The following is a 14,519-nucleotide window of genomic DNA, read 5'->3' on the forward strand; positions in this document are numbered from 1 at the left end:
TCTAAGGTACCGAAAACATTTTTATTTTCAGGTCATTATACACTAATGAAAATATACCTGTGAATAATATATTCTGTTTTTACCAAGAGATCCTCCTAAATGTTACACACTGGACCTTTAAGACTGAAGCTTGTAATAATGGATTTTTAAATGTATTATCACAGAATTTAGAGTCAACACAAGTGCAATGTGATGCCTGAGTATTTGTCATTGCTCCCAGAAGTCCAATGGTCCCCTGTGAGAGCAATGTCCTTTGCTTGCTCAATCATGTTCATCCTCCATGACCTCTTGACTTCATTGTGTATTTTTGACACAATGGTTCCTCTTGAGGGTAGATTGTACGAGCTGCCTCCCAATGCAATTCGAATGATTTCTTTCATTCTATCGTCTTTTACTATGTTAACTGGGTGGCAGTCAGCCAAAGCATTACTTACCTTCTCACTTACAGAATTTGTTATTTGCCTAAGAGTACAACACTCCTGCAATGTATATTGGTGAGGCTCTAGAGATTGTGTTTTAGTAGGTTGGTGCTTAGAGGTGATATGTCAAAGATGAAATACCTGTGGGGTAATTAAATTCGGCTTTGCAAACTGCAGATTACTTTTATTTTGTAAGATCTGTCTGGCAACTTTTTGAAGTTAAGCTTTTCACCTAAAACTCCTTCCTTGTCCTTATTCATCATCGCGGATTGGTTTTGCGGCACTCATTATCACAGGTCATAGGTCAGCCAACCCCAAAAAATGCAGCTGCGTTTAACTTTTTTATCGTGTTAAATATTTTTAGAATGAATCGCAAAAATGAACATTTTAATTTTGACAGTACTAATTAATATATACATTTTGTATTTAAGTATTAGAATTATACTGAGAGGTTTATTGTTATTTTGTTTTTTATGAGGTCCAAATGCTCAAATAAAGATATAAGATCAGTTTACTGTATGTGTGGATAGTTGGTCCGTTTTTCTCCTAAGGGTAATTTGACATCAGGATTTAGATTTAGGGTTTAATTAGGATTACAGTTATCTTTGAGTCAAGTTTAGTCCATGAAGTGGAAAGGGTTTATGTTGGGGTCAGGTTGTGGTGAACCAATAAAAATGTGTATATGTTTGTTTGTGTGTGTGTTTGTAGTCGGTATGGAACCCCAGAGGAGCTGAAGCAGCTTCTAGATGCCGCTCATTCAATGGGAATCGTGGTGCTGCTGGATGTTGTTCACAGCCACGCCTCCAAGAACACTGAGGACGGCCTGAACGGCTTTGATGGCTCCGACTCGTGTTTCTTCCACTCTCCACCCAGAGGGGAGCACAAACTGTGGGACAGCCGCCTCTTTAACTACTCCAGGTACTGTCTGTGTGGTGGCAATGTCAACTACTGTTCTTCTGATCTTCATATTTGTACAAATTCATCATGTTACACTATACTGTGTGTATGGATTTGGCTTGCTTGCACACTAGAAGTAAACTAAAAAACCATTAAGAGGGTTTTTTTTAAGAAAAGTAAATTAAATTACCCTTTTTCAGATCATATCTATATGTTATAGTCATATATGATAATCAAGATTGACGGAGAACACCTCACATCAAGAAGTATTCAACAATACAAACTTTCTTTTTAGCATAATTATGCATTAGTTTATTGGCAACAAAATATGTTGTGCAATGCTGCACAAAGTAGTTTTTTTTAATGTGCATTAATGCATATGGTTAATGCATGATTTTTAAGTCAATTTGATGCATTAGTATTGCAAACTGCAATTTTCAGTTTCAACAAGGTGGAAAAAACACTTACTGTAGGGACCAGAAACAGCTGATTGTGAAGTCTTTTCTAAAAGTTGTGAGAGCCGCTAAAAGCATAATTGATACAGCCAGCTGTGCAATGTAATTAAATCAGAATACAATTACTTACTGATGTACAGTAGTAGTTAAAATGCTCTACAGTTTGTGTTATTAACAGTAGATCTGCTTGAAACCAGCACCATGGGACTCCTTTACTTTGGTGTTTGACTTCATGCTACTATAATTTTAATGTGATTAAATCCGACATTCCCTTTTTTCTGAACCTTTTAGCGTTGTCCACAATATAAAAGCCCACTGATTACTGCAATTCTAACTCCAGTCCACATTATGCTCTAGCTGTGGAGATTAAAAGCTGCATTTGAATCTTACATTTGATACTTAACTCATGAAAGAGGTTTAAAATCAGCCATGGCTGCATCAGATATATAAATGTTTACCTTTAAAAACAAGGTTGACAAATGAGCACTATTTTAGGGATTTAAATAAAAATGTATAAGCAACATATGAACAGATTGATTAATGAGGCCAAATGGGAGCTGTCATATCACTCTTTACATTTTCTCAGATCTGATACAGCATGATGTGTTGAAGGTCAAAAGCAAGACATGATCTGAAAATGACAGATTACATCTGTTACCAAAATGGCCATGCAGTCAGGTTTGCTGTTCATCTGACATTTATAAAGTGTAAAATGGGCTATTAATGGTGAATTTAAGGTTTCTGAAATGCCTTTGATTTTACCTTTTACACACTTGGCCAGGCAGGTGTTGAATTTTAATGCATTATGAGTAATGATTTGATGTTACAGTGTTGGCAGGCTTTGCTAATGTTCATATTTTCAGCTAATTACAAAAGTGTGGGGAAAAACATAAAAGGTCTTAAGTCGGCAGGCAGTTTTCTGACTCTGTTGGTTCTCAGTGTACACCAAAACTATCGATTGCTGTTGTTGTAGGCCCTGTTAATGAAGTGTCTCCTCCTGCCTCTGCATCCGGAAAATGATCCCAGCACACATTAAAGAGGAGCAGAAACTGTTGAGTCTATCAAATGCCTTTTTTGAACTCGCTTTTAATAAGTGTGTGTTGGTGTGCAGCAGTTTCCAATACATTATACAATGTTTAGTGTCAGGCATGGGGGCTATAATAAGAGAACAAGGTTCTTCTTTCATTAGTTATTGAACTCTCCACATATCCGAAGCACTCATTAAACACAGTGCAGACATATGCCACGACTGGGAGGCATATGAGGAGTCATTTGTAAAAGCCCAAAGGAGCTCCACAATGTCATAGCCAGTTCATTTGTCTTCTCTGCCTCTCACAGGTTGTTTGGACTTGTCGTTTGTGTCAAGCTTTTCTGTTACTCCCTTTGGAAGGAAATGAACCTCTGATGCTAGCCGCAATGCTAGTGTGAACTACAGCCTGTTTTTAATCAAGCAGCCGTGCTATCAGCCATCACAGTCTGACCATGATGTTCTTATTAGGTTGACAGAAGCTGACTGATACTGGCTATCAGAGCCAAGATATATTTTACGTGTTGCAGCCTCTTCTGCTCCGCTTCCACTTCTGCATCTTTATCAAAGAGCACCTTTTATTTTTAGTTGGTATGTGTTTCTCTTCAATTTTTCCTCATAAAACATTCAACTCAGTCTGATGAAAATTCTGTTTTGAAAGATAGCTCCTATCCAATTCTCAACTTGGCTTCTGAGTCAAATGCGTCTGCATTTGAGGACACATACTGCAGACGCTTGCCCTTGCTGACACCATAGTTGGGATACCTCAGTAGGTTCTTGGCATCTGTTTACAGAAAGAAACTTACACACTAAATTGTTTAATTAGATGAATTATTTGAGTATAATGGAGGAAAAGGTGAGCTGAAGGTGTTGTTTCAAGTACCATTGAAACACCAAACAATGTTTAGATTGTATATCAAAGACCTGTTAAACACTTATCAGGATGCATATTTTATGCAAATGTACAAGGTGATGCATTGGACACTCAACTGCTCTTGATGTGATAAACAGAAACTAACTAGAAGATATCTGTATTATTCGCTGGCCGCTGTTTCCTCCATAAGCCTTTTCAAAGAGGCCAAAGTCACCTTGAGACAGACTGACCGAGTGAAACGAGCCTATAGTTTGGCGTGTAGGGGGTTGGCAGCCAGAGAAGCCAAGCCTTTTTGCAGATCAGGGCCTTCAGATGTGAGAGTTCTGAGAAGCTTGATGTGAGCTCATTCTGTAATCCCCCCACCTCTCTCAGGATCATTTGCATCCATTTTTCATCAATCTTTGTGTGGATTCTTAAGATAAAGAAAAATAGGCCCATGGCCAGGCTTCTGAAAACTCTTTTTAACTTTTCTCCATGTTCTCATGCTGAGAGAGATCGGCCCTGTGTTTGAGGACCAAGGAGCAATAATTCTCTCTTTGACAAGATTATTCTATGCATGTGTTTTAATTATGTTCAAATAATGATGTGCGGATGGGGAAATCTAAACATTGAAGGTTTCTGTGCCTCTGTGCTACCACTGATCCAAAATGAATAAGGACAAAAGATAAGTTAGCTACAGATTACAAACATTTACTAAACAAGATTAGCATGGCTTGTATTGTAAGTTTACTGAGAGCTCAATTATGGTAAAATCTAATAATTTAGGTTTCTTTGATGTATAATATAGTGCTAAATCCATTGATCAAAGGTTGCATAAAAATCAGCTTATGCCATATAGGTTGCATTACTACAAGCTACTGTTGCGTAATATACTGTTGTGGTTAAATGCAAATTTTACTATACATCGTATTGTGAAGGACTGTATATGTGACAATACAGCTGATTCATCTATAATTGTACTGGTAGTAGCAGTAATATTAAACGTGCCATTTATTTAAAGAGCCGTGTAACAAATTATGGAAGAGATTTTTTCTCAGCATGACTTTTTACAGTGTGAGATCTGTTTGTTTCTTTATGATTTATTGCTTTGCTTTGCTGTAGGTTTTCAGCTGCTGGGTCTACAATATGCCAGCTAAACATCCTTTATTGTGAAATTCTAAAATAACAGAAGTGCACACAAGGGAAGACATGTAGGGAAGCAAAGAAATCATCCTGCTGATCAATGACAGGTTTTTATTTTAAAGAAACAGAGCAGAAACCATCACAAAATAAAAATATATCTCTATCTCCCTTTGGAGCATTTATGTTTTTACATACTTGGACCAACTTTGCTCTATCATTGTGGCCTGGCCACTGTCTGATCAGTCAATAAACTCACGCCTGAAATGTCAACTGAGCCCAAATTCAGTCATTTCAGTATTTAGTACCCATGAGTTATTTCCCCTGCCCCATCAAGTCACACAGCAAGAGGAAAAGCTGTTTTTCCCCTCTGGTGAGCTTCAGCTAATGAGCTCAACTTAGCTGTAGGTGTGCATGGCGGCTGGTTCGAGCTGCCTGTAGAGCTTCCAGTAGATGTTGGCTGGAGCCAGTGGGTAGGAACATAGCAGCTCGGCACCTTCATGCCCCTCAGCCCCTTAAAACTATCTGACAAATAGAAAAAGTGCCATGGCAGTAATATGTGCAAAGACCTTTCTGTTAGCAGTCAGGCATTTCCATGTGATACCAATGAATAATGCAGCTCTTAAAAAGCCATTTAATAGAATGTAGCTTGCAGAGAAAATACATTGTTAATAGCAAGATTAATTATTGTATTATTATTACATTAGGAGATTTTCAGTGGCAAAAGGTATTTATTAAGAGGCAAAGTGAGTCAGTGGTTTGCTCATTCCGAGTCAATGTTGCTCTTTCTACTAAAACAGATTACTTATTTTTTTGGCCTTTTCATGCCTTTATTGGATAGAGACAACTGAAGATCGACGGCAACAGGGGGGCCACGAGAGAGAGGCCGGATGACACGCAGCAAAGGGCTGCAGGACTGATTCGAACCCGGACCGCTGCAGCAACTCCGTATATGGGTCGGCAGCTCTACTGACTAAGCTAACAGGGCGCCCTGAAACAGATCACTTGCTCAGTATAACAAGACTGCTGAGCTCTGTAATATTTTGGTAGAGAATGTGTCTCAGTGACACTGAGTTAGCAAACTGTTTTGTAACTGGTCTGGAATACTAACATACATACTAACCGACACTAAGCAAATGGTGCCTGCTGTGGCCTGTCTCCCCTCAGCGACTTCCCCAACCCTGGTGATTGTTATTCCCTCAGTAAAACCTGTAAGGCTGTACCCTCCATCAAGACTGCCAAGTTTTGTCCCACCTGTTTTTGTAATTCACCAATCCCAAGTGGTCAGCACATTGCAACACATCATCATTATGTTAGCTAGCTGGCTGGCTAACATCATCAGCTGTATGGCTATGATTTTGATGCATGCCCATAATTTACATGATTTTCTTTGTCAGAACGGCCATACCATAAAAGCAAAAAGTATACCAAATAACCTTCAGAGATGTCCTGCCACTATGAGAAAAGTCCAATGGGGCAGAATTGGCTTGCCAGACTGCAATTGAATTCTGAAAGGCAGCAAGTACAAGGTGATACTAATTACAGGTTGCTAAACATACAAACGGTCTCACAGGCAGCAGAATATCTCTCCCAGGATGACAAGCAAAAGCAGCTAGCTGCCAGGCAGCCTAAAGAATGCCAGACAAATGGCAGATATCTGACACAAAGCACAGCAATACAGGGACAGTCTGTCAGACAGCTAGATGAGAGTTTACCCTGCAAGGCAGTCAGCATCACCAGACTGCCTGGAGGGCTGCTTAACAATGTGGTACGAAGTATAAACACATTTCTTACATGTCCAGCACAGAGCACATATTTGTGTTTCAAGACACCCACAGTGCTGATTGGCTAATTGAACCCTGTTTTCCTTTTAATGTTAGCTCTCAGTTGGCTGTCATCTGACTACCTCACAACTTAAACTAAGAGAATTAGGCATCACCAAATCAATACATTGATTACTAAACAAAAAATGTTCAGTTCCACACTGGACTGGGCCTTTTTTAATGAAAGGATGTGTGACAAGTCACAAAAGTAGTAGAAAAGACATTATACAACAAGTCATATCCTTCAAGAAACTACTGTTCATATGTGTATTTAATCAATCCACAAGTTAAATGAATATTTCCACAATTGAGTGAATGAATAAATCAAGCTTTAGCCAAGAAATGTGAATTTATTGCAGGTGTCACTCCTGTCAATGTCTCTGTCCGGGACGCATTAATGGCTGCAGGGATTGGAGAAAAGTTTGAAATGCGTTAAATGAAGCACCTTATTTGTCCCTTTTGGTCCAACAAATGCACACCATCCATCAGGCTGTCTAGCATCGTTGTTTGAGCATCACACTTTTTGTGGAATGACCTGTCAGCTTCTTAAATGTATTTGGTCTTATCTGCAGCTTACCTGTGATGTTGTGAAAACAGGGACCTAAATCTTTCATTCTGCTATCATGACAAGTTGACTTGACCCCTTATGCAAAATTGACTTCTAGAAACACAGCATGTTTCCACATCTGCCCTGCTTGCAGCAGAACATAAATACCATAATATGGGTCACAGTCATGTTCAGCTGGAGGAGGAAATAAGATCTGATAAGGGGCCACTAAGCATGAAGCTGAAAGTCTGTTATTCGAATTGACTCGTAGTGACTTTTGTAGCAGTGTGTGCTTGTAGGTAAAACAACAGCGCCTATAATAGATTACCTTATCTTACTCTACAAGCAGCAATATTAGAGTTTTACTCTATTAGTGTGCTTTAACCAGGTTTCACTGTCATTGCTGAGCTTTAGTATGAGGACATTGTGATATGCAATTTGCTTTTGTATTAACACCACAAGCCGAGTGATAACTTCATTGAACTGCATAGATAAGCGGTGTATTGCATCGGGTATAGAGATCTACTTTCCCACTGTAATTGGACTTGATGATGAATGGCATTGTGGGTCCTAATGTGGCAGTATGGTTTCATCTTGGGCCTCTGGCTCTCTCTGGCTATTATCTCCATCCCGTGAGGATACATTGTGTCTGAGCCTTTGTTGGCTCTGTGCAGTGGAGTGGAGGACCTAATCTATTTATCACAGGGTCTGCGTGACCACCCAGCCAGGCTGCTATATCGGATCATACTAGGCTCCCTTGTGCTCTTCCTCAAGGGAAGAAAGAAGCACCGATGTAACATGCAGCTTCACACCTGTCAAACAGTGCTGAGGTTGGTCATCCCTGAGGAATGGAGCGCAAACGGTAACGCATTTAAATGTATTTTGTGTCATGGTTTATATTTGGCCCCAAAAAATCCCAGATTTTGTCTTTTGCCATAGAGGATGTAATCCTCAATTCAGTGTTTGAACATTCAGTGGACAAATCACTGATACAATAGAAAGAGAAGGTATTATTGAGAACAAAATGTAGTGTTTGAATGAATTTTTCTAGTTTGAAATGTTATTGAAGTGTTGTTGAAGCATGAATGTGGGACTTCTTACTGCTTCACCAACTTTTTGACGTGATGAAATTGCATCATTCAAGCAAAAAATGTTGAACTGCCCCTCAGTGTGGCATCGCAGGTGAAAAAACAAATTAAATTCAGTATCTAACTTTTCTAATTCTGGGTGTGAATCAGGTTTGTAAACTGCTACTGTCAATACAGAGAGCTGAAGGGAAACCAGAACTTCTCAGTTATCTTCCAGAAGGTAGAAAAACTTACAGTATAAATGTAAGCAGCATGTTGTGCAGTTCACTCTATTTCTTTAGAAAGCAATGGTAAAGATTTCATTTTTTTTACTGCATTTAATGAACACAATTTCCTACCAACACCGTTGTAAGACTTGATCAAATTGACAGTCTTATCATTTTTTAGGTTATGTTTTTATGTTGCTTTATTTCTTGTGTCGTACTCGTGCCAGTGGCCACATGGAGTCGCAGTGGTTAAACACTTGTCAGACAATAATTTATTTGATTACTACTACTTTCATAAAAGTTGTAAATAAAACTTCTTTCAAGAAAGTGTTAGAAGAAGGATACCTTTTTTTGTTCTGTACTTAATTGCAAAAGGTTTAGAACATCATACAAGTGACGACAAATAATATAGTGCTGCAGCTTTGGTAGAAATTGATGGGCTGTTGTTTTTTTTCAATGATAAAATCTAATTGTAGGCAAATTAATTATTTACTTTTATCGAAATTGTAAAGACTCCAGTTTATAATGCCAAGTGCTATAGTAGATAGATATCGAGCTATGGCTTTCTAAGGTTTGTAATTGAGGCACATGCAGTACTGCCAGCCTACAGTATGTGAGTGTAAGGCATCTTGAATAATTATAGTATTATATTAATAAACTCCAAACAGTCTGTTTCATTAGAGGCTGGCGTGAAGCTCTGGAGGTCAAATTATATTTCATGAAGCTTTTGGTGAATAGAAGTCACCAATGTACTTTATAGATGAACCATAGATAGAAAGTTGTCACAAAAATAGAAAAATAGAATACTTATTAGGTTTGCAGTTATGGTTCTATACAGATACACTAGACACATTACAACCATTGTGGGAGCTGAGCATACAGTGAGCATCTGAGTTGTGAATTTCAGCCTAAGCAGAGGCAGCAGTTCACATTTAATCAGTGTCATGAATGTGTCATTCACCTCACATCCTCAGCGCGTTGCTGCTGCTTTTCAAACATGGCATCCATGCGTACAATGTTCCATTTGGTGCTCATTACACACACCGCATAGAGACAACCAAATCTTGAGTTTTAACTGACGTTTCCATGGCAACACGCCACTGAATGGGAAGAGGTGAGGTAGTGTACTTTGCCTTGAGTGGCTGTTCAGATCCAGATGACTACCATCGCTCAGTCAGGAACGGGGACTGGGGCCATTTATGGAATCCGCCTCCTCCAGTTTCCACCAACATAGTCCAGCCAACAGGCACAGAGAGCATTTGCATGCCTTGTAGTACACCATGGGCAACACAGCCACAAGTTACGCTTTCATGTTCAGATAGTTTGTTGGTTTCACCCATTTTTAGTCAGAGTATTTTTCCTCTTGCTTGTAGGACAGAAGAGCTCATCATATGTTGAAGATGGAAGCCAGAGTAGAAGCGTATGATTTATCTCATCCTGAAGAGAGGGAACTCAATTCCCCTGCATGGTGTTTGTTTACCCAAGTGTAGCATGAAATCCTATCAGTTCAAATACACAGGGATGGGCCTTGCTGTACTAAACGCTTGCCCAGTGGTCATGCAAGTGGTCTGATGGAAATCGGAAAACTTTGCTGTGTACTGTACTGTAAGCCACTGATTTCTCATCCTGACAACTGGATACGTGGAAGAGAGCATGCCCTCTACGGTGTAGTTAATGAAAACACCATCTCCTGTCACTGACACTCCATCTCCAACATAATGGAGCTTTGGTTATCAATATGTGAATGTCCTGTAGCGATGAAAATTAATCTCTGGTGCCTAAAGTGCATGATGAGATGCGTGAATAATTCACAGCTTCTTGTTTATCTGACCTTGAATATGTGTGTGTCTGTGTGTGTGTGTGTGTGTGTGTGTTGGTGTGTGTGTGTGTGCCTGTTTGTGTGTTTTGGTAGTTGGGAAGTGTTGCGGTTCCTACTGTCAAACCTGCGCTGGTGGATGGAGGAGTACCGCTTTGACGGCTTCAGATTTGATGGCATTACCTCTATGCTGTACCATCACCATGGCATCGGTAAGGCTGGTTTGTGTGCGTCTCATATTTCAGGACTGGAAAGTGTATGTAAAGCATGTCATCCTTCTTTCAAATCCACAGTGTGTACTACGGACTCCAGAAGCTTAAAGAATAAGGCCAATAGGAGTTTTTTTGAGAGGTCTGACTGATCCCAGCATCACATGGTGGAATTTATTATATACAAACATATTTCAATTAAAAAACATAATGCCAGTGTAATTAAACTAAACTGAACATAAAAATGTTCAAAAGGCTCAAGATGAAAAACACTTTCCAGATGATGTTTTTATGAATAGATGTAGTTGTTGTAGTAGACATAGAGAAAAACCTATTTATTGCATGAATTAAAAAATGAGGCACACACAGGCAGAACAGTCACTATACTTGAGCCTGATTGTTTGATAAAACCTGTTCCTCTACAGAATTTCAAATGAGGTCAACCTTCTGAGTGAAGTGTAAAATTTTACATGCCGCAGTGTTGCCTGATTTGAGGGATTTTAGCAAATATTTAGTAAGGAGAGCCTATTAAAGTAAGCAACGATTTCATGCTATTTAATGGATCAACAGTTGTTGGTGGTGATGCCTTAAGAAACAGCAATGTGCCAGCAAAAGGTGGGAAAGAAGAAGACTGCTACTTAGTGTTAACACGGATATACACATAATTTGGCTTTGCAAATGTTTCACAAGCAAGGAAATTATGCATTTTACTGAGAAACTCTCTATGATCTGTCTCTCAAAAAAAAGACGTTTCAGTATGAAAGATAGCAATCCCAAATGTACATTGAGTACAAACTCTACAGTCACAGAGATACATGAAAACAAAGAAAAAGCTAAAGATAGTAGAGAGTATAGGAAAGGATACTAACAGTCATTTGCAGTAGCTGTCACACAGTCTGTAGTATGTGTATTATATTATTATGAATCTGTCTGAATATCCTACAAGTACTGGTAGGTGCTACTTTACAATCTGTAAAGTGGCATCTTACTGTGCTCGTGTACTTGTGAGCAGATAATGAATCTATGACAGATGTCTCTGTACTAATTTCTAGCATGAATCATCCTGAAAATGAACCATAAAAAATTACATTTGTCTTAATATGTTAAGAAATATATCAAAGATATGAAGGAAAACAATAGCAGCACTTAAAAAAAACTGAGGAATGAAGGATTTTAGACGTTTGGTGGATCACACGATGAGTGTTGACTGTGTGGGTGTTCACTCCTCAGGCTCAGGCTTCTCTGGGGACTACAGTGAGTACTTTGGCCTACAGGTGGACGAAGACTCTTTGGTTTACCTGATGCTTGCCAATCACATTCTTCATACCCTTTATCCCGACTGCATCACTGTGGCAGAGGTAAAAAGCACACTCTACCACACACACCTTCAGCATCTACTTACTTTGCAATGACACTGCCCACAGCTATTATTAATTAAAAGCACTTATTCGTTAGGCATAGCTTACTTAAGTATTCATTGGTATAATTAAGAAGTAATGCAAAAGGAAATGGGATGTCACTCTTTTTTGGCCTGTGGTATAGGATTTGCAGCCCTTAATATGTGAGTTGTGGAGAGTGGTGTTGATGTGATCTTGGCCGACTACTGGGAAAGAAACTTCTGCACACAAAGGGAAAATGTGATATAAAATAGTGTGACTTCTCTGCAGGATGTGTCAGGGATGCCTGCTCTCTGCAGAGGAGTGGAGGAGGGAGGACTTGGTTTTGATTACCGACTGGCTATGGCCATTCCTGACAAGTGGATTCAGGTAAGATGATTTACTTCTTTTTAATCTACCTCTTTTTCTGTGTCCTTTTCTCCCCTGCAACTTTTACAGACACTGTAGGCCTGTGGTAACACGGATACTTCTGTGTGAGCCACAAACACAGTAGAGGGAAAAGTGAAAGCATTTGCTTTCAAAATAGGGATGAAAGACAAAGGGAGTGACAGGGCATGTTAGGAGGCATTAAACACTCTTGTGTTATATTACAGCTGAGCCTGTTGCTAAGCTTTTGAGCCTTTTAAGAAGCTTTCAAGTGTAAAACGTGTGTGGTAAATACAGTGACACAAGGATCTTGCCCTGTATTTTCCTCGAGGAACCTGTACACTGTTGTGCTTTGGTGTAAGTTGAAAATTGGACTGAAACAGAAATTTAGAAGTACACTATAAAGACCTTATCCTTGTTTATGTTTACACTTGTACAATACTGGCACCTTTGTAGCTCACCAGGTAGAGTGCATGCCCCATTGCAAGTCCTTACCGCAGCGGCCCAGGTTAGAGTCTGACCTAAAGCCATTTGCTGTCATACTCTCTCTCACTCTCTCTCTCTCTCTTTCTCTTGCCTTTTCTTTGTCTCACTGCTGTCCTGTCAATAAGCGAAATCCCCACATATATACACAATACACTCAATACAGAAAACCTACAGTGGCCTGCACAATGTCGTTAATTGCTCGTTAATTCAGTAGAATATTGCTGAGTTTTTGCTGGAACTCACAGTAAGGTCTGTAGTTAGTGGTGTTTTCTATTATATTACATTATATTAAGAGATGTTTGTACTTCATTAAATACTTTTCTGCTCGCTTAGTGTCAGGTAACAAACAAGACCATGCCATGGATTAATTTACACATTGATAGTATTTCATGTTAACTGCTTACTGTAATCAAGTTCTTTTTTTTTACCTCAATACTAAAGTAAAGGAGTTTATTGTTTTAGTAATAGCAATACTATACTATAAAATAAAGCTTTTGCCACACTACTCCTATGTAACTATTTAAACTTTATTGCACCTTTCATACTTAAAATGCAGCTCAAAGTGCTTTACATAAAATTACATAAAAACAAACAATTTAAAATGCAATAAAACGGAGTGGGATAACATAACAAACGTTTATCTTCCTGTGTGAAGAGATTCACACTGCAGTTTTTATCAAACTGAAGAAGGTCTTTGTGCTTTTTCTAAAGCAGTGCTATTTTTTTTTTTCTTTCTTTTAATCCTACTTGCTGTATAAATGGGAAGGTCATTATTTATCCCTTCAAACACAGAGTCCTCAATAAATGATGGAAGAGACATAATTGCTATTGAAAATAAAAGTAAAAGAAGACGAGCTTTAATAATGTTAACATGAAGGTCATCTAGTCACTGATCCAAGCTGAAATTTCTTTTGTGATGTTTTTTCTTAAGTGGAGCATTTGAATAGGTTTGCAGTCACCTTTACATTTCACTTTGATTCATTATTCAGTCTCAAATGTCTGTCCTTGGGGTAGATTTTGTATGATGTCAAAGCAAAGGCTATTTTTTCTGTTTGAACTCAATGTTGATTTTCCCAACTAGTCAGACAGTCTGAGTAGTTGAAGGGTCATCACCTTCCACTCATTGTCAAATACAGATAGTATTTTAAGCTGTAATGAATTAAATGTATAATATGTTACAGGATATTTCAGAGAGTGAGGAAGGAAGTCAGCCAACATGACTAAACGTAATGTAAATAAAACTCATTTTCATTACCTCATCTGTGAACATGATTTCCTCCTGAGTCATGTCAGAAAGGTTTTCATTGGCAATGGCGGTTGTTTAACAATGGAGACAACAATTCTTGTCTCAACTCCACTAGTTCCTGACGTCATCAAACGTCTTTTGTTATTGCTCAGATGTGAGAGCGTTTAAAGAAGAAAAGGGTCAGTTATTTTAAATTGAGTTTTATTATCTCAGGACATTGGGGCAATGAGCTGTGAAGAAAAATATGATATATTTAAATATGATAAAAATGTGTTCCTTTTGTGGAAATGATCTTGCTAAATTGAAAAAAAATGTGTGGGTGTGTGTATCATCGGTCTTTGTCAGTCACATATTTCTTCAATGCCACAATTCAATTGAAAATCATGAAAACGACAATGAATGTTTTGTCATGTTGGTCTACAAAAATACATTATTGCTCTACTCAAAAATGAAATACTTTGAATACCTAAAGTAGAAATGGATAAGCTTAAAAAGTCGGAATTCTTACTGCGGTGGCCCAGGTTCAGTTCCCACCTGTGGCCCT

The 14,519-nt window shown here is 38.6% G+C and overlaps 1 protein-coding gene across 1 annotated transcript in view; it reads left to right on the forward strand.

Moving 5' to 3' along the window:
- gbe1b (glucan (1,4-alpha-), branching enzyme 1b) overlaps positions 1-14,519 on the forward strand; it is a 79,363-nt gene that overhangs the window by 21,091 nt on the left and 43,753 nt on the right. The window contains exons 7-10 of the mRNA XM_035679571.1: positions 1,128-1,337; positions 10,368-10,483; positions 11,711-11,838; positions 12,148-12,246. Coding sequence (XP_035535464.1) covers positions 1,128-1,337; positions 10,368-10,483; positions 11,711-11,838; positions 12,148-12,246 — 553 coding nt within the window. The remainder of the gene's footprint in view (positions 1-1,127; positions 1,338-10,367; positions 10,484-11,710; positions 11,839-12,147; positions 12,247-14,519) is intronic.

This window comes from Morone saxatilis, unplaced genomic scaffold, assembly GCF_004916995.1.
Source record: "Morone saxatilis isolate NCDOM2014 unplaced genomic scaffold, NCSU_SB_2.0 Contig8, whole genome shotgun sequence".
Lineage (NCBI taxonomy): Eukaryota > Metazoa > Chordata > Actinopteri > Moronidae > Morone > Morone saxatilis.